The sequence below is a fragment of the Lithobates pipiens genome, unplaced genomic scaffold (assembly GCF_037356315.1).
Source record: "Lithobates pipiens isolate NorthernLeopardFrog02 unplaced genomic scaffold, aLitPip1_a1.2 Scaffold_18, whole genome shotgun sequence".
NCBI classification, from domain to species: Eukaryota; Metazoa; Chordata; class Amphibia; order Anura; family Ranidae; genus Lithobates; species Lithobates pipiens.
Window position 1 is genome coordinate 2011409 of NW_027507758.1, and position 20645 is coordinate 2032053.

Here is a 20645-nt window from a genome sequence, read left to right on the forward strand (position 1 = left end):
GGGATCTTTAATAACAATGGGCCTGCTGAGGGTTGTGGTACTGCAGACAGTCAGCCCAGAACCATAGACAATGTACTGCAAGCAAATACATCTGCTAATAACTGTCAGCTTCAGTCTGCAGAGAGGTCCATGGACAATACAGTGACTTTGCCTGGACCAGGCACAGCGACTGTTCCTGTGAATGGTGGAGGAGATGCTGGGAGCAGTAGTACTACAGCTCTCCAGGAGTCTGCAGCAGCCAAGACTGCGATGGCTCCCAGGATTGAAGCTGAGTGTTCGGGGGAGGGGGTGGGTCCTGCTAATCAGAAGACTGCTATCCCAGCTGATTCAGACTCTCTGCCAGCAGGTTTGAATGTATCTGAGGACAAGACTGCAAAAGCTGGAAGAAAAACTTATGCTGGTATTGCTGCCACAGGTTCTGGGAAGGGGGAGCAAGCAGGGAAGGAGCATGGGGACGTTTTATCTTTCTCCCTGTTTAAAAGGAGGAATGTTGTACAATTGAAATGGGAAGGCGATGGAAACCCCCCACATAGGAGGGTGGTGGTGGATAAAATCCTGCAGATGGGGTTTAGGCCTGCGGATATCTTCACCCTGATCAGTCCGGCAGGTTCCTATGAATATGATTTGTCCTTTATCCGTCCCGAGTCTCTGGACATATTTTGGGAGAAGTTTGAACACGTGTGTAGGGGCCTGCCGGTCTGGAAAGGGCTCATCCCCAAACTTATATCCCGCCAGCCCCTCATTAAGATGGTGACAATACTTGTGCGCAATGAATCCATACCACAAGGGGATCTGACTGTATGGTTGAGGAGGTATGGGGACGTCCTGAGCCCCCTGAGAAAGATTTTGGACGATCGGGGAATATGGACAGGGGGATGGTCTGTGCAGCTGAAACTAAAGGTTATTGATAATGTCGTCCAGCATCTGCCATCCTCAGCTTTCCTGGGGAGGGACAGGTTGACCATCTTCTACCCGGGCCAGCCAAAGCTCTGCAATAAATGTGGAGATAAAGGGCATCTTGCATCCTCCTGTCCAGTGATGAAGTGCTCCCTGTGTCAGGGTATAGGACATTTGGCAAAGGATTGTAATATTATAAGATGTAATCTGTGCAATGCAGTGGGACATCCTTATAGTCAGTGTCCTGAGGCAATGCACAATAAGCCTGAGCTCATGAGGGAGTTTTTCCGTCTGGACATGGAGGATGCGCAGAGCTCATCAGCTGGAGGGCCTGTGATCCCATCTGAGTCTGTGCCCATACCCAATGTGTCTCCCCAGTCTGTGCCAATACCCAATGTGTCTGTGTCTCCCCAGTCTGTGCCCATACCCAATGTGTCTGTGTCTCCCCAGTCTGTGCCCATACCCAATGTGTCTGTGTCTCCCCAGTCTGTGCCCATACCCAATGTGTCTGTGTCTCCCCAGTCTGTGCCCGTACCCAATGTGTCTGTGTCTCCCCAGTCTGTGCCCATACCCAATGTGTCTGTGTCTCCCCAGTCTGTGCCCATACCCAATGTGTCTGTGTCTCCCCAGTCTGTGCCCATACCCAATGTGTCTGTGTCTCCCCAGTCTGTGCCCGTACCCAATGTGTCTGTGTCTCCCCAGTCTGTGCCAGTACCCAATGGGTCTGTGTCCTCCCAGTCTGTGCCAGTACCCAATGTGTCTGTGTCCTCCCAGTCTGTGCCAGTACCCAATGTGTCTGTGTCCTCCCAGTCTGTGCGTGTACCTAGTGTGCCTGTGTCCTCCCAGCCTGTATGTAAAGTTTCAGTTGCCAAGAATGTGTCCAATCCTTCTGTGTCTTATCCTTCTGTGTCTTCTAAAATTGCAGAGGCAGCAAGAGGTGCTGAGGCTGGTGCATCAGGTGTGGTGCCAGTCCCCCTCCCCCGACGCTGCAGGGTTCCTATTGCAGATCGTGGGGGCCAGAGGAGTGGGGAAAATAGTGGGGAGGCTGGCCTGGTGGTAGATAAGGGAAGGGAGAGTGGGGGGGAGGGGGTTGAAGGGGAGGATAGGTGTGGGGAGGCTGGTTGTGGTTTATCCAAAGATGATATGGAGTGGTTGGAGGATAGGAGGAGGAGGGGCAAAAGAAGGAAAAAAAGGGGTTCAGTTCCCTTAAATCCTGTAGTTTTGCCTTTGGAAAATAAGTTTAAGGTCCTGTCGGACGATGATGATGATGATGATTGGGACTCGTTCAGTTCAGCATCCTCTATGGATGATGAGTGCCAGGGCGCAACAAAGCGTGCTGGTTCTCCAGGCAGAGGGAGTAGTCAGGCTAAGAAACGTCTGCCTCAATTACCCTGATGGCAGTTCCCACTCCGTTAAAAGTGGCAACCATTAATGTTGCCAGCTTGAGATCAGTAAGCGCTCGTCATATGGCCTTATTTTTGCTCAGCGAGTTTGATGCTGACATTTTGTTTTTACAAGAGACCCATCTGAATAGTCTGGCTGATATACATCTGGCAAAGAAGGAGTGGAGACGTGGTCCCTCATTTTGGTCTCTTGCGGCCGAGCCTTACAGCGGGGTTGCAGTCCTTTTTTCTGGTATGGTAACGTGCCGGCGGGTAATTGAGGTAGAGATTGGGAGATGCATGGTCTTGGACGTCTCTGTAAAGGGGCAGGACTTGCGCCTGATTAACATCTATGGTCCCCAGACGAAGTGGGACAGGAAATGCCTCTTTACAAAGATTAAGCCTTTTCTTTTTACGGCCCAGCAGGTTATCTTTGGAGGTGATTTCAACACCATTACTAGGTCTAAAGACAGGAGAGGTTTCAGAGATAGGCTGGGCTATGACACCCTTTTTCTCAATGCGATAGTTAGGGAAGCAGGTCTGGTAGATGCGCACATTAAGCGTTGCCCAGACAGCACGGGGTTCACTTTTCAGAGAGGTAGTAGTCAGAGTAGGATAGATAGGTTTTTTTTAAAGGGAGACTCTGCTTTTTCGGCACCTGTGTGTCGGGCAGTGGAGTTTTCTGACCACTGTATTCTGTCTGTGACTCTGAATGCCTCAGACATGCCACCTAGGGGGAGGGGTATCTGGAGATTGAATTCGGCCCTCCTGGAAGACGAGAGAGTAAGACAATCCTTTGAGGATTTTTTTCAAGCACAGGTAACAATCCTAGACTTTTGCAACAGCAAGTCAGAATGGTGGGAGCTTGTAAAACAGCGGACTGTTAGGCTTTTCAAGGCCATAGGAAGAAAGAAGCAGCAAGATAAGTATATCACCTACCAGCGTTTGCGGAGGAAACTTGACCGCCTTGTTTCGAATGGAGGAGATTCTGGGGCGATCTCTGAGGTGAAGCTCCTCCTTAGGAGACATGAATATGACCGGCACGCCTCTTTGGTTCAGGAGAGGGATTACGGGAAATACCATTCGCCTGACCCTTACCAGAACTGTAAACAGAGCGTAGCAGTTAAGACGGTCCATGGCCTGAAGGACAGTACGGGCTCCCTGACGAAGTCTAGGTCAGGGATCCTGGAGGTGGTCAGGTCATACTATGCCGATCTCCTGGGAGGAAGGAACCTTGATCGGACAAGGATGTTGGGTTTTTTGGACTCTACACCAGGACTGGAAAGTAATGTTCCTTTTTTGACAGATGAAATCACTGCAGATGAGGTAGTCCAGGCTATTGATAAACTGGCCATCAAGAAAACGCCAGGGCCAGATGGGTTGACAGCTGAGTTTTATAAATGTTTTAAGACGATCCTGGCTCCCTACCTTGCGGAGGTTTTTAATGGCTGTTTGCAGGAGGGTTCTCTCCCTCCCTCCATGAGGCAATCTGCAGTGATCCTTCTGTCAAAGGGTAAAGATCCTTCGATGATTGAGAATTGGCGCCCCATTAGCCTTCTTAATGTCGATAGAAAGATACTGGCAAAGATTTTTTTCTGGCGATTATCACCAGTGGCAGGCAGTTTGTTATCCCACCACCAGCACTGTTCGGTCCAAGGTAGAAGCACTTTCTCAGCAGTGTTAGCCGTCCGGGAGGCCTTGGAGCGTTGTAGGGCTGCTGGTTGGGGTAAATTTTTGCTGACATTGGATCAGGCTAAGGCCTTTGATCGGGTTAATCATGAGTACTTATGGCTCCTTCTTGGCAGATATGGCCTGGAGGGGGGTTTCATTGATTGGCTTAAGATTTTGTACAAAGGGGCTGAAAGCTTTCCGCTAGTTAATGGTTGGGTCGGGCAACCCTTTGTGGTCGGCTCGGGTGTGCGTCAGGGGTGCCCATTGAGTCCTCTGTTATATGCATTTGCAATTGACCCCTTCATCAGAAGGCTGGAGAATGGGCCATTGTGTGGGGTACCTATGGGCATCGCTGGTGAGCCTCCTTTGAAAGTTGTGGCCTATGCTGATGATGTTTCTGTTTTTGTCTCTGGGACTGGGGAGGCGCAGGAGGTGGTCTCAGTGATAACACAGTATTCAGAGGCATCAGGTTCAAAGGTCAACCAGGACAAGTGTGAAGCTTTCTGGATGGGCGTGGAAGGTGAGAGCTTTGTTCTCCCGGATGACTTCCCGGAGCCCCAGCAAAAAATTAGAGTTCTAGGCATTGAATTTGGCCCAGGTGACTATGGTCATGCAAATTGGGTGAACAGGCTGGAGAATGCCGATGCCAAGGTGGCAAGCTGGAAAGGTTGGCAGCTTTCCTTGAGGGAAAAGGTTGATCTGATCAAGACTTACCTGATTCCGATTTTTCTATATGTCAGTTTTGTTTGCGTTTTGCCAGCTTCTCTCTATACCAGGGTCTATACTTGTTTCTTCCAGCTGTTATGGGGGAACAGAATAAACCTTGTCAAAAGGAATGTGACTTACCTTTCTAGGCGGGAGGGTGGTCTAGGGATGATCAACCCTGTAGTCTTTTTCTCTCTGATGTTTGTGAAGTACAATCTTGGTAACATGTTGGCAGAGAGACCGCCTGGGTGGGTTGGTATTTTCCAGTCCTGGTTTAGGCCCTTTCTGCGAGACTGGGAAAATGGTGGGCCAGTGAAAAGCCTGAGGGTCAAGCATGATAAGCTCCCGGCTTATGTTGCCCCGTGTTTGAAAATGCTTCGGCAGTGGCAAGTAACGGCAGGAGAAGTCAGATCTCTTCCAAGGAAACTTCTTGAGAAGCGGATCATGAGCTCTGTTTTTTGCGAGCCACTGGCCTTGAGGGATTGCCCAAGCCTGGTTTTGGGGGTGGGTTTGCGGTTGATTAATTTGGAGAGAATCCCAATGAAATTTAGGGATCAGGCTTGGCTTGCCTTTCATGGAAAACTATATGTGAAGGGCAACTTGAAGTTTCTTTCCATGAGTGATCGGGGCTGCCCGAGAGTGGAGTGTGGAGGAGTGGTGGAGTCCATGGATCACTTTCTACTTCAGTGCCCTTTTAATATAGAGGTGTACAAGAGGGTGGGGAGGGCTCTGAGTATACCCTTCCTCCCCCATATGAGTTATGCAGAGTGGGTGTATGGGGCTTTCCAGACTCGTCGGGATTATGATTTAGAAACACTTTTTTTTAGTTAGTTTAGTAGTCCGTTATTTCACGTGGAGTGCACGGTGTCAGGTATCCTTACGGGGTAAAATCCTCCCTGTGGAAGTGGTGGTGGAGAACATTCTGGGTGAGGTTGGGAAGATTCGGGGTCTTGAGAAAGACCGGTGGCAGCAGGAGGCCTGGATAAAGGCGTGGAGGAATATCAGGACTCTGTAGCGGCTGCCTGTTGATCTCGGGGTGTGCGGCTTTCTTTGTATTCTTCTTTCACTCCCCTAGATTTTCAGATCCAATATAATTTTGATAAAAGGCTCCATGCATGGTGACGGTGATGTTCCTTAGTCTGGCTCTCCCATAGGGATTATGTAATGCGCAATTTGTTTTGCACTGTTTATTTTGTTCTTGTTCTTTCTGGTTTGTATAATTGTATTCAATTATTTTGTAAATATGTTTTATTTATTTATTATGTTTTTATTGTATATAAGTTGTTGTTTGTAAGATTTTCAATAAACAAAATTAACCCCTCATAATGGACATGAATATAACAATTCACTTTGAAGAGATTTCTTCTCAGTTCCTGTTGTGTCATTGGCACAGGAACTGAAGGGAAATTGATACTATATTTTTATAATAATAATAAAGACCAGGGACTCCGCCCATCCCTGACTCTACTTACACTATAATGAAGGATCCATTTTTATTGTAGGAAATGACACATAATGACAATATCTATAATTCTGTACATTTCCTTTGTGGTCTTTGTGAGAATATCAGGAGACATTATTATTCAGGTGATGTGGGGAGATGAGTATCTCGAGCAGCGAGGAGGATATAAATACCTGAAAGGTTCTGATTATGACGACGTAACAACTCTTGTTAATGAAAAGTACAGAGTGCGGCGGCTCTCCTCTAATTACACAGAATGAAGAGCTCACAGTGTTCACCCCATACAGAGGAAGAGCACAAGACCTGACATCCACCCAACCCACAGAGGAGATCAGAGAAGGAAAGGTCAGAGAAGAACCTAACGCAATCTGCACCTCAGCTGATCACATAACAGAAAATCAGTCATCTGAATATAGGAAATAAGGTTTATGGAGTTCCTCAGGGATGTCAATCGGTACTCCTACACCGGGGCCCCCATTGGGTCATCAGGGGGGCCCAGCAGGGACTGCCAGTGCAGCTTTATATGGAGCCCCATGATTTCTATGGAGAGCCCTGTTTATCCCCCTGGGGTAGATAATGTCAGGCAGTCAGTGTAAATGGGGCAGTAGTCAGCAACCATGGAAACCAGGAGCCACCACAAATCCCAGAAAGAATAGGGATCCAGCGGGGCCACACCTGAGGACAGCAGGAGGAGGAGCGGGGGGCACCCAGTGTGAATGGATGGAGGGTGACCGCTCTGACAGCATGGTGGGGGAGGGGAGGTGAGGATACATATGGGAGGTATTGGGGAAAGGCGGCTTTTATACTGTACGGGGCCCCATGATTTATGATTGTGGCCCTGGAGTTACTATGAATTTCCACCAATCATACACATAATATATTATAAAAAAAAAAAATAGAAGTTGCTCCTCCTACTCAGTATAGAAAGCTGTGAATTTTTTTATATACATTGTGCTTATTTATATATAGTGTGTGTATATACAATACATGTGTATGTGTATATATATATATATATATATATATATATATATATATATAATTTTATATAATATAATAGAATTAATTATAATTATATATAATATTTGTATACCTTTTATTTATATATATATATATATACAGTGCCTTGCGAAAGTATTCGGCCCCCTTGAACTTTTCAACCTTTTGCCACATTTCAGGCTTCAAACATAAAGATATAAAATGTAAATTTTTTGTGAAGAATCACCAACAAGTGGGACACAATTGTGAAGTGGAACGAAATCTATTGGATATTTTAAACTTTTTTAGCAAATAAAAAACTGAAAAGTGGTGCGTGCAAAATTATTCGGCCCCTTTACTTTCAGTGCAGCAAACTCACTCCAGAAGTTCAGCGAGGATCTCTGAATGATCCAATGTTGTCCTAAATGACTGATGGTGATAAATAGAATCCACCTGTGTGTAATCAAGTCTCTGTATAAATGCACCTGCTCTGTGATAGTCTCAGGGTTCTGTTGAAAGCGCAGAGAGCATCATGAAGACCAAGGAACACACCAGGCAGGTCCGTAATACTGTTGTGGAGAAGTTTAAAGCCGGATTTGGATACAAAACGATTTCCCAAGTTTTAAACATCCCAAGGAGCACTGTGCAAGCCATCATTTTGAAATGGAAGGAGTATCAGACCACTGCAAATCTACCAAGACCTGGCCGTCCCTCTAAACTTTCAGCTCAGACAAGGAGAAGACTGATCAGAGATGCAGCCAAGAGGCCCATGATCACTCTGGATGAACTGCAGAGGACTACAGCTGAGGTGGGAGAGTCTGTCCATAGGACAACAATCAGTCGTACACTGCACAAATCTGGCCTTTATGGAAGAGTGGCAAGAAGAAAGCCATTTCTCAAAGATATCCATAAAAAGTCTCGTCTAAAGTTTGCCACAAGCCACCTGGGAGACACACCAAACATGTGGAAGAAGGTGCTCTGGTCACATGAAACCAAAATCCAACTTTTTGCCCACAATGCAAAACGATATGTTTGGCGTAAAAGCAACACAGCTCATCACCCTCAACACACCATCCCCACTGTCACACATGGTGGTGGCAGCATCATGGTTTGGGCCTGCTTTTCTTCAGCAGGGACAGGGAAGATGGTTAAAATTGAGGGGAAGATGGATGCAGCCAAATACAGGACCATTCTGGATGAAAACCTGTTGGAGTCTGCAAAAGACCTGAAACTGGGACGGAGATTTATCTTCCAACAAGACAATGATCCCAAACATACAGCAAAATCTACAAAGGAATGGTTCACAAATAAAAGTATCCAGGTGTTAGAATGGCCAAGTCAAAGTCCAGACCTGAATCCAATCGAGAATCTGTGGAAAGAGCTGAAAACTGCTGTTCACAAACGCTCTCCATCCAACCTCACTGAGCTCCAGCTGTTTTGCAAGGAAGAATGGGCAAGAATTTCAGTCTCTCGATGTGCAAAACTGATAGAGACACCCCAAGCGACTTGCAGCTGTAATCGCAGCAAAAGGGGCTCTACAAAGTATTAACGCAAGGGGGCCGAATCATTTTGCACGCCCCACTTTTCATTTTTTTATTAGTTAAAAAAGTTTCAAAAATCCAATAGATTTCGTTCCACTTCACAATTGTGTCCCACTTGTTGGTGATTCTTCACAAAAAATAAAAAAATTATATCTTTATGTTTGAAGCCTGAAATGTGGCAAAAGATTGAAAAGTTCAAGGGGGCCGAATACTTTCTCAAGGCACTGTATATATATATATAATTTTTTTTTCATATATTATCTATCTATATTTATTTATTTATATATGTATAATAATAATAGCAGCCACAAGCATCACCTGTATCGGTTGGTTTCGGGGACCCGCCAGATCTGTACGCCCCTTTGCGCTCCCGTCCCGACAATCACGCTGAAGTTCTCATAGGATTCATCGCAGAGCTTCTGACTCGGCCCATGAGGACCGCTGGCCCCGCATGTGGTGAAGAGCCAGTAACCTGCAAGACAAGGGACCCCCCCCCCCCTCTCCGTAATATTGGGGTCACCATATTATGAAACAGGCAGAATGCATTGATTGATAGCAGCCAATCAGGATTGTTTGAGGAGGCGGGCGTGGTCTCACCCGTGGGCGTGGCCTGACCCCTCCCTATCGGTAGCGTAGAGCAGATCTATATTGAGGTCTGTGAATGCTTCTTTTCAGGAAACCATCTTACAATTTCTAAATGAAGAACAACATCTGCCTGGCCATTTACTTTTATTCGATTCAAATTTATACTCAGGGCTCTAGATATAAAAACAAATTGTTGTGAGCATTCCAAATTTTTGGGTAAATTATAAAAGAGAAGGTTGCACCAAGTAAATGGACCAAATAATGGTAACCGCCCCAACCTATAACTGGCCTTTGTAGCACAGAGCACATGGAGGGGCAACGCATTTAAAAAAAAAAAAAAAAAAAAAAAAAAAAAAAATTCCCAGCTCACTCACCAGCCAGCCTGCAACAAACCCAATTGTTTTGTCTAAGCCCTTGTACACCCGGTTGGAGATTCCGACGGAATGTTTCCTATCGGACTGTTTCCATCTGACTATCCGACGGACCAAGTTTTCCAACTTGCCGGTAAAATTTTCCGACAAAATGCTCCTATCGCATATACTCCGATCATGTGTAGCCTACTCCGAGGGACAAAGTGCCACGCATGCTCAGATCAAATTCCTAGACCAAAGCTATTGGCTACTAGCCTGAACGTAGTCCCGTCGGAACGAAATAACGTCATCGCGTTACGTACAATCGGATTTTCCGACTTCAACATCACTTTCGGAATTACTCCGACGGGTTTGGTTGTCGGAATCTCTGACCGTGTGTACAAGAGCTAACAGTTCGTGGTAAAACAAGGGGTTTAGTCTGCACACATTTGCATATCCATGCGGAAGCTACAGCAGCCACGTCACAGCCACTGCAGTACACCGGGGTGCCGTGACGTGGCCTCTGTTAGACGGAGTTAATTCGGTTCATTGCAGGCTGACTGGTAAGTGAGCTGGAAATTGTTGTTTGTTGCTTGCTGAGCAAATAGATACCCCACATGTCAAGCATTAAAATTGTGAAACGGCGTCAAAATTCATCACCCTCTATTTTCCATTGGTGATGCTTTCACAGCTCCTATCAGTTTAGAGACAAACGTTTATAGTGGGCCGAGAATTATTGATCTCAGGCGACATGTAACATGTGTAGCACAATCACACGTTTTTCATGTAATCGGTGCCCCTGATGTGTGTGTAGTAGGGATGGGGCAGGACTCCAAATGTTTTATGGGGGGGGGGGGGAGGTTTTAAGTGGTTGGGTGTAACGATTAATTTTTTTGTTATTTAACCAAAACTTTTTCTTTTTTTTTTAAACATCAAGTTCCTTCTGTGATGATTTTTTTGGTGATAAGTTCTCTTTCATGATACATCACGGGCCTAAAAACATTCATTCTAAACAAAATTCTGATCATTCCACCAAAATGTGGCGCCGGCCCTGCGGATCCCAATACTAGAGGAAGAAAAATCATTCCTTTGTCCATTATGCCCCATACACACGGTCGGACTTTTCCGACGCCAAAATCTGTCGGATTTTTTCCGACGGATTTTGGCCCAAACTTGTCTTGCATGCACACGGGTCGCACAAAGTTGTTGGAAAATCCGATCGTTCTGAACGAGGTTGACGTAGAACACGTACGACGGGACTATAAAACGGGCCGGTAGCCAATAGCTTTCGCCTCGTAATTTATTCTGAGCATGCGCGGCACTTCGTCACACAGTCCCTCGGAACTGTCTACACGCGATTGGAATTTAAACGATCAGATTTTGTTGACGGAAAATTTTTAGATCCCGCTCTCAAACTTTGTGTGTCGGAAATTCCGACGGAAAAAGTCAGATGGAGCCCCCGCACACCATCGGAATTTCCGACAACGCGATCCGATCGCACATTTTCCGCTGGAAAGTCCGACCGCGTGTACAGGGCGTAAGACCTTCGCAGAAGGATCTGGAATGGATTTCGATGAGGGTAAAAGGAAATTGTAATTTGTTTTTGTTCAATTTAATTTGACATTAAAGATTAAAACTTTATAAACTGAGATTTTATATCTTTTCATAAAAGTGGAACTACGGAAAGAAAATGACTTCAGCTTCACTCCCCCTCCCCCACATGTACCAATATAATTATCTTCCACATGGAACCCTAAAGAAATGGAAGGAAATGAAAAAGGGAAAGGAAAGAAAGGAAACAGGAAGGGAAGAGGAAAGGAAAGAAAAAGGGAAGAGGAAATGAAAAAAAAGGGAAGAAAAGAAAAAGGGAAATGGAAAGGGAAGGGAAGAGAAAAAAGGGAAGAGGAAAGAAAATGGAAGGGAAGAAGAAAAGAAAGGAAAGAAAGAAGGGAAGAGGAAAGGAAAGGAAAGAAGAAGGGAAAATGAAATAAGAAGGGAAGAGGAAATAAAATGGAAAGAAAAAGGGAAGAGGAAAGGAAACAAAAGGGAAGGGAAGAGGAAAGGAGGGGAAAGGGAAGGGAAGAGGAAAGGAGATGGAAGGAATACAAGATGTCAGAAAGGAAAGAAGAAAACAAGGACAGGAAAGAAAGATGGAAGAAATGGAGAGTGGGAAAAATTAAGGAAAGAATGAAGGAAGAACAAGAGGACAGAGGAAGGAAGGGAAGGAATGAAGGGTGGGAGGAAGGAAGGAAAGAAGGAAGGGAGGAAAAGAATCTTTAAGTCTGTGTGTTTGAACACTGTAAATTATTGGGCACTTCATTGAATATGTTGCCAATCCAATTTCTTTCACAAGACTTTTACTTTGTTAAAAAAAAAACAATTATAAAAAGTTCAAGGTGTTAGTGTGCAACTTGTATTCAGGGCACAGAGGAACCTGATACATCCAACAGCTTCTCTGGGGGGTTGTACTACAAGTGGGGGCTCATCCAGGATTCTCTCTGACACTTTAGCAGGGTGATGACCGCCTTGAAGGGTCAAGTAACCAACATGAATGAATTAATTCTGATTGTTTCAGTCACCGCCACCAGACTGTGCAAAGAACAGGAAGAAGGTTGGATGGCATTAGACAAGTCACTGCAGTGGATCCTCCATTCTGAGATGGGCACTCTGAAGGTGCAGATGTCTTGAATGATGGAAGTGGTAACTCCTCCACAACTTGGAGAAAAGCCAAGAGCCCTACCAGCCAGGAAATCAACAATTTCTGTCATCTGTTATTGTTGTGGAGGTGAAGGCTATTTTCAGCAGGTTTGTCCAAGTCCACCGAAGATGGGAAGCTTGTAGATAGCACTCATAGGGCACCAGACGACATTTATTAGCTTTGAGGATTGAGGAGAGGATTTTAAGGAACAGACTCTCCCGTCAACTTGAGGATATCACTAGAGATGCTTTCTCCAATATTGAATTCCAATATTCAAAATAATGAAGCCTATCAACCTCCAAGACATGGCAGGAAGAAGGAAACATAGGTGTCTACTAGAGTTCCTGGTAGACTGATACACCCCTTCCATGTGGGACTGGTTGGAGAGCAGTAGGTCCGAACGGAGGCAGCGGGGGAGATGATGCCACAAGAGACAGAGAAGGTGTTGCAAACATTAGAGTCATCCCTTGAACTTGAGAAAGAGATGATGGTTCCAGAACTAGCGGGGTTATGCTCCTCACAACCGCTATAAATCAATGTGGATTTCTTGGAACCAACTTCATCAATGGTGAGAGGCCTTTTCATCTGAGCACTCCGCTGTAGGATAAGGGTTCCAATGCAGACAGGGATGTATTGCAGTATATCTATTCCCACTGGCCATCGATTGGTCTATCTTAGGCCAGTTGTGTTGCTGCATTGGGAACAGTTTGATGCTGCTTTGCATTTGTTGTCTGACCAATTTCTTTAGCAGGACCTTAACTTTCTTCAAAAGAACCACTCTACAATAATTCAGCTGTGTCAGCATCACTGAGGTCCAGGTCCAGGTCCAGGGTGGGTCATCGCTGGGGCAGGCCACAGAAGAACCACACATTGACTCCTCCTGGGGTAGTGCTACATTGATTGCAGCTTACCAATCCTTAGCCCTTGTACACACGGTCGGAGAATCCGTCGGAATGAGTCTTATCGGACCGTGTCGTCAGATAATCTGACTGTGTGTGGTCTGCATCGGACTGATTCCGTCCGAATCTCCATCCGACCCAATTTTCCAACATGTTGGAAATATTTCCCGACCAACTGGGCCGGACGGACCTAATCCGATCATGTGTAGAGCATTTTCATCGGATCAAGTGCCATTCATGCTCAGATCAAATTCCTACATCAAAGCTATTGGCTACTAGCCTGAATGTAGTCCCATCGTAACGAAATTACGTCATCACGTTCTGAAAGATCGGATTTTTCGCCAACTTGGCCCGACCGTGTGTATGCAACAGTTTCGGACACAATCCGTCGGACTAAATCCGACGGGCAAAATCCGACGGATTTGGTTGGCAAAATCTCCGACCGTGTGTACGTGGGCTTAGATGTGGCTGCTGAATTTGTTTTCTTTTTTTTAGAGCCAAGTTTATATTTTGGAAGTACAGAAGAAGGTTGTTAAAAATGTCTGCAATTCAGTGTTTTTTTTTGTAGCTGCTTGTGAACTGAACTGATATCTCCAGAGAATGTTATCAGCTTTCTCAGCTATCTTCTGTGAACTACAAAGCTCCTCACTGCTATAGTTTCATAGTTAGTAAGGTAGAATAAAGACACCAGTCCATCCAGTTCAACCTGAGTGAGGTGTCTACAATTGTCCCTATCCCTGTATATTGCACACTCACATCAGTCCCTACCCTGAAGGAGCCACAATCCAAGGTCTCCATTCATATATTAGGGCCAATTTTGGACAGAAGCCAATTAACCTACCTGCATGTCTTTGGAGTGTGGGAGGAAACTGGAGTGCCTGGAGGAAACCCACGCAGGCACAGGGAGAACATGCAAACTCCAGGCAGGTAGTGTCCTGGTTGGGATTTGAACCAGCGACCCTTCTTACTGCTAGGTGAGAGTGCTAACCACTACACCACTGTGCCGCCCTTCAAGGACATGTATGACTTCTATGTAATGAAGATGAGTAGAGTGGGAGGTGTTTGTAGTTCAAATCAGTCTAGTGCAGTGATGGCGAACCTCGGCACCCTGGAGGTTTTGGAACTACATTTACCAGGATGTTCTTGCACTCTGCAGTGTAGTTGAGCATCGTGGCAAATGTAGTTCCAAAACATCTGGGGTTGCCGAGGTTCCCCATCACTGGTCTAGGGTGACAATGCTGCTCCTCCAGCAGAATGAGTGAGGGTTGTCCTCCTAGGACAGGGAGTATGACTGGATCAAGCCTGAAAAAAATAAAACGAAAGCAGCCACCACATCTATGGACTGGTAAGATACAATGTGTTACATTTTTGGGTTTTTTGTCATTAGGACACTTTTTCATAAATGAACCAATAATTGCGGCTCGACGACCCCTGATAACCAATCACCCAGCTAATTGAAAGCCAACTGCGATCGGACGAGCCATTTTGAGTCGGATAATCGCGGTTTCCACAATTCAGCACGTCCTTGTATCCGCTGCAACTTTACCATGACCAGATCATCCCTTTCGCACTATAAACAGAATGAATTCTGTCTGAATAAGAGCTGTAACCGAGGCTGAGGGCCCCTGCGTGACTAACCTGCGCAGCGATCGATCGTGAGCCCAGCGCCCGGATAAACGTATGCAGACCGCAGAGATGCATCGAACGCTAATTGCCGCCGTATATGTCTGCTGTCAGCTTGCAGTCATTCCGTTCTGTCCTGCTGCCTCAGCTTGGTAATAAATATTTAATACCTTCGCCATTTGGGCTAAGCGAGCGTATACGGGACCCCGGAGTCACAGCGCACTGTGCGGCGGCGGTCTCTGATGTCTAACGATTAATAATAAAACAGGACGAGGAGTTAATAACCCGTCCGACATCTATTCTGAGGAGTTGGCGGAGGGCCACCATGCGTGCAGGACTGGCGCTCGGCTCATCTACGGGGTAATATCGCAGCCAAATGATTGTAAAACACGCAGAAAGAGACAAAGTACATCTTTCCACACTGTAATTTTAAAGGGAAACTCCGGGCAAAATAAGTTATTACATAAATGACACAGATGGGGGGGGGGGGATTTACTAAAACCGGAGCACACAGAATCTGGTGCAGCTCTGCATGGGAACCAATCAGCTTCTAACTTCAGCTTGTTCAATTAAGCCTTGGCAATGAAATCTGGAAGCTGATTGGTTACTATGCAGAGCTGCACCAGATTCTGTGTACCCCGGTTTTAGTAAATCACACCGGCTGTCACTAGTAACAACACAGCAGACGGAACATTGTTTTTTCTTTTTATAAATATCAGAGCTGCGCTATAAAATGAGTTAAACATCCGTGGTTGTCAATATAAATTCCACCATGAAGACACCAATATATATATATAAAAGAACAAATAAAAAGATAAGAGAGTCCACAAAATTCTCCTTAAGAAATGTATAAAAGTAGCGAGTATCCATCGCCGTTTCCTATTCTTGTGCAAAACCACCACCTTCAATGATAAAAATGCATGCTTACTGGCTGCTGTAGGTGACCCTCTATCTCTAGAGAGGTCTGCAAGGCTCAAATCTTATTCCCCCAAGGGTAAATCATTAAAAGCTGCTCCAAGCTCTCTCCTTAGGGGGTCGGGAATGTGTAGTAATCAACCGCCAGATATCTTCTGACACCAGTATAAATATGGGAACAGTGTGCGCCAATAGTGTGATACAGTTTATATAGGACAACGTCACGTGTGACGAAACGCATAGGGAGGAGTTGTGTGCTGAGGTCATTGTGTCTCCCCGTGCCTAGAAGTGCAAGTGTTATGTGTATTGCCAGTGAAGAATTTCCCCCGTTTAGCTGATGAAGCCTGCCCCCCCCCCCCATTTAGCTGATGAGGCCTGCCCACCCCCCCCACCCCCCGTTTAGCTGATGAAGCCTGCCCCCCCCCCCATTTAGCTGATGATGCCTGCCCACCCCCCCCCACCCCCCGTTTAGCTGATGAAGCCTGTGCCCAATAGACAGGACCAGTTGTAGGGGGGGGTTTCATGCTGCAGTCGCTTCATGGTCTCAGGAAAAAACTAAAATTTTGCCACCGGTGAGCAGTAAGCCCCGCAGAATGTGACCCATTCCAGTGAGCAGGGAAGCAGCGCAAATGCCTTGCAATCGTTAGCAATGAGTTGGGGGCCAGCTTTAAGGTGCCCAAGTGACTTTGCTACATCAAGACTTCTATGACAAGCACTTCATGTCCCTATACGAGTTCAAGGACCTAGAGATTCAGGACATCGGAGCCGAGAAATACCCACACCATGGTTATCTGCAGATCAACCCACTAACAGCCAAATTTGAAAGGAAATTCCAATACCTATACTTTAATAGTTATTGTTAGTTAGTTATTCTTTCAAATTTTCAGATTTTGTTTCTTATTTTAGAATTCACAAATTTTCTAATTTACAAATTGCGATTATAACGACCGGGAAAAAAAAAAAGTGTAGCGCCGGCTCCTGAAGAGCACGCGCTATGCGTTTTTCTCTATTTAAAATTCCTAAAACCACAGTTGGGTTTTAGGGTCAATTATACCAAATTATGGTTTCAGTACCAGTCTAGCTGAATTGCATAGGGTTCTGCTTGGCCACAGGTGGCGCTGTCACCACTGGCAAATGTGAGAATGCAGTTTAGCTACAGTGCCTTGCGAAAGTATTCGGCCCCCTTGAACTTTTCAACCTTTTGCCACATTTCAGGCTTCAAACATAAAGATATAAAATGTTTATTTTTTGTGAAGAATCACCAACAAGTGGGACACAATTGTGAAGTGGAACGAAATCTATTGGATTTTTGAAACTTTTTTAACTAATAAAAAAATGAAAAGTGGGGCGTGCAAAATGATTGGGCCCCCTTGCGTTAATACTTTGTAGAGCCACCTTTTGCTGCGATTACAGCTGCAAGTCGCTTGGGGTATGTCCAGTGGCGTAACTAGAACCTTCAGGGCCCCGATGCAAGAAACCATGAAGGGCCCCCCTGAACCCCAGCAAGGGCCCTTCCCTCCGAGTGCGGCTGTGGAACTCCAGGGCGTGGTCACAGGTATGACCTTTGTGAGCCCTGTAGTTCCACCACTGGTATCAGTAGTTTTTTTTTATTTTTATTTTTTTATTTTGAGGTGCCCCATTGGGGGACTGTCCCTAGACAGGGTGGGGTCCCCATCCCCAGAAGAGATGAGGTCCTTTTCTCCAGGGCAGATGAAGTTACTGCTCTAGGTGAGAAGGGGTCCCTGTCCCCAGGGGAGGTGGGTGTCCCTGTCCCCACGTGAGAAGGGGTCCCTGTCCCCAGGGGGAGATGGAGGGGGTATGTAATGGTGTGTGGAGGATGGGGTCCTCTCACTCACCATGACCAAGCTGCAGGCCGCGCACTCATCCATGTTGGCCTGGGCTCCATCCAGTGTGCTCAGAGAAAGACCTTTCATCATCTGTGTATGACGGGGGAGGAGGGGGGCTGGCAGACAAGCCTGCAGTGCCCTCCGGGGGGCTCTCATAGGGCTGCACTGCATCTGTGTGCTTAAAGTTTGCTTACTGGGGAGAAGTATGCAGTGCAGTGTGGGCCGGACTCAGGGGGGGCGGGACTCTGGCTGGGGAGAACAGACATCGGACTGAGCGGCAATGCATGGAGCAGGAGAGGGGTACTCTGAGGGGCCGGCCGAGGACACAGGTCATGCGGGGAATGCACAACTAAAGAGCAGCCAGTGCGATAGTCGAGCATGGAGCTCTGCTAGTCACCCTCCACCTCCAGCCACCTGTGTGCATGGTGCACTGGTACCCCTAGCTGCCTATGCTGCTGTTGGCCATATGTAGAGGGGGCTGCATGGGCCCCCTGCATCACAGGGCCCAGTTGCGGTCGCAACTGCTGCACCCCCTATAGTTACGCCCCTGGGTATGTCTCTCTCAGTTTTACACATCGAGAGACTGAAATTCTTGCCCATTCTTCCTTGCAAAACAGCTGGAGCTCAGTGAGGTTGGATGGAGAGCGTTTGTGAACAGCAGTTTTCAGCTCTTTCCACAGATTCTCGATTGGATTCAGGTCTGGACTTTGACTTGGCCATTATAACACCTGGATACGTTTATTTGTGAACCATTCCTTTGTAGATTTTGCTGTATGTTTGGGATCATTGTCTTGTTGGAAGATAAATCTCCGTCCCAGTTTCAGGTCTTTTGCAGACTCCAACAGGTTTTCATCCAGAATGGTCCTGTATTTGGCTGCATCCATCTTCCCCTCAATTTTAACCATCTTCCCTGTCCCTGCTGAAGAAAAGCAGGCCCAAACCATGATGCTGCCACCACCATGTGTGACGGCGGGGATGGTGTGTTGAGGGTGATGAGCTGTGTTGCTTTTACGCCAAACATATCGTTTTGCATTGTGGGCAAAAAGTTGTATTTTGGTTTCATGTGACCAGAGCACCTTCTTCCACATGTTTGGTGTGTCTCCCAGGTGGCTTGTGGCAAACTTTAGACGAGACTTTTTATGGATATCTTTGAGAAATGGCTTTCTTCTTGCCACTCTTCCATAAAGGGCAGATTTGTGCAGTGTACGACTGATTGTTGTCCTATGGACAGACTCTCCCACCTCAGCTGTAGTTCTCTGCAGTTCATCCAGAGTGATCATGGGCCTCTTGGCTGCATCTCTGATCAGTCTTCTCCTTGTCTGAGCTGAAAGTTTAGAGGGACGGCCAGGTCTTGGTAGATTTGCAGTGGTCTGATACTCCTTCCATTTCAAAATGATCGCTTGCACAGTGCTCCTTGGGATGTTTAAAGCTTGGGAAATATTTTTGTATCCAAATCCGGCTTTAAACTTCTCCACAACAGTATTACGGACCTGCCTGGTGTGTTCCTTGGTCTTCATGATGCTCTCTGCGCTTTCAACAGAACCCTGAGACTATCACAGAGCAGGTGCATTTATACAGAGACTTGATTACACACAGGTGGATTCTATTTATCACCATCAGTCATTTAGGACAACATTGGATCATTCAGAGATCCTCGCTGAACTTCTGGAGTGAGTTTGCTGCACTGAAAGTAAAGGGGCCGAATCATTTTGCACGCACCACTTTTCAGTTTTTTATTTGCTAAAAAAGTTTAAAATATCCAATAGATTTCGTTCCATTGAGTGCCATTCTTTCCCGGAGCCAGCCCAGTGGGAGTGTCATCTTGCTGTGCATTTCGGGAGAGGGTACTTAAGGTTCTGACATCACGTGCTTCTGGGTTCCAGTCCAGAAGATCTTTCTGTCTGTTTGGTCCTGGTCCTCCTGACCAGCCCCCATGGCCCTCATGGCCTGGGGTGCGGATCTATCCAATTCCGAGTCTCGGGGCTGGATAGCCTGCGGCAAAGTAACTGGGAGGAGGATTCAAAGGTGGTCCGGTGCCGTCTCTGTGGAGAGGCACAACAACTGGAGAAGCAACCAACGGAGGACTCTTCGGGAGAAGGCCACGCTGAAGGCTGGCTTCCCAGAAAGAGCCTGGAGGCTCAGTTGAAAGACACCAAGCAAATCTACACTCATACGGTATCGCCGGACCGGCTGCGAGATACTGGTACCGTATGATGGCTCTCTAAATTTATCTACATCCTTCAGTTACAAACAAGTCTGTGGCAGAGACTTTGTGCAAGTGTTCTATATGCAAATCTGTGGCAGAGGCTTCGCTTTACTCAAACACTCTATCGGCTGCTAGGCCCGGTGAGAGGAGGTCTATCCGGTAGCTGTGAGAATCCAGTTGTAAGTGGCAATTCTCTGGATTTCTATAGTGACAGACTTCCTATCTCTTGCAGTTCCAAGAGTACCTGAACTTCCTACCCAACCCTCTACCCTTCATTGAGAGACTGTTCTGTCTACTTGTTGTCAAATAAATATACCAAAAGTGGATCCAGTGTCAGTTTCTGCAGTTTTTTGGGCCATCTACCTCGGGAAACCCTTAGACGCACACGAGGTCAAGAAGGTAACGGTAAGCCCAATTAAATCAGCCGCTCCTTCGGGGGTCAGTGCTACAAATGAATGAAGCAAAAAACGAACACATTTTTTGGCAGTGCTCATGTCTACGTTTATTGTTTTTCAAAATCAAGCAAACAAAGCAGCTAACTTCAGCAAAACTAAGCAAAATATGATGGCAATATTTGAAAAACAAAAGGATGGCTCGCCGCCAGTATACAAGTCCCGTGCCAGGGGTTTAGGTTGGTCATTGGCTTCAAGATGTCGCAAAGCCTGCAGGAGCTCGGCAGGACACGACTTCAGTCACCAGATAGTCCAAAAATTCCCACAGATGTGATCTTCCTCACACTCCACCTCACAGACAAGTGCTGACTCCTTCCTGCTCCTTCTCAGGCCTCCCCTGCAGGCAGGTTAACCAAAGTCTCTGTGATCAGGGTTGGAGGCTCTTTCCCAGCCGAAGTCTCTTCAAGTCTCCGAATTCTGGGTCCCAATTTCCCAAA

The 20645-nt window shown here is 46.4% G+C and overlaps 1 protein-coding gene across 1 annotated transcript in view; it reads right to left on the bottom strand.

Annotated features, from left to right (window-relative positions):
- LOC143990067 (ALK tyrosine kinase receptor-like) overlaps nucleotides 1-20645 on the bottom strand; it is a gene marked incomplete at its 3' end in the record, with an annotated part of 272016 nt that overhangs the window by 88748 nt on the left and 162623 nt on the right. The window contains 1 exon segment of the mRNA XM_077490277.1: nucleotides 8952-9105. Within this exon segment, the coding sequence (XP_077346403.1) occupies nucleotides 8952-9105 (154 nt within the window).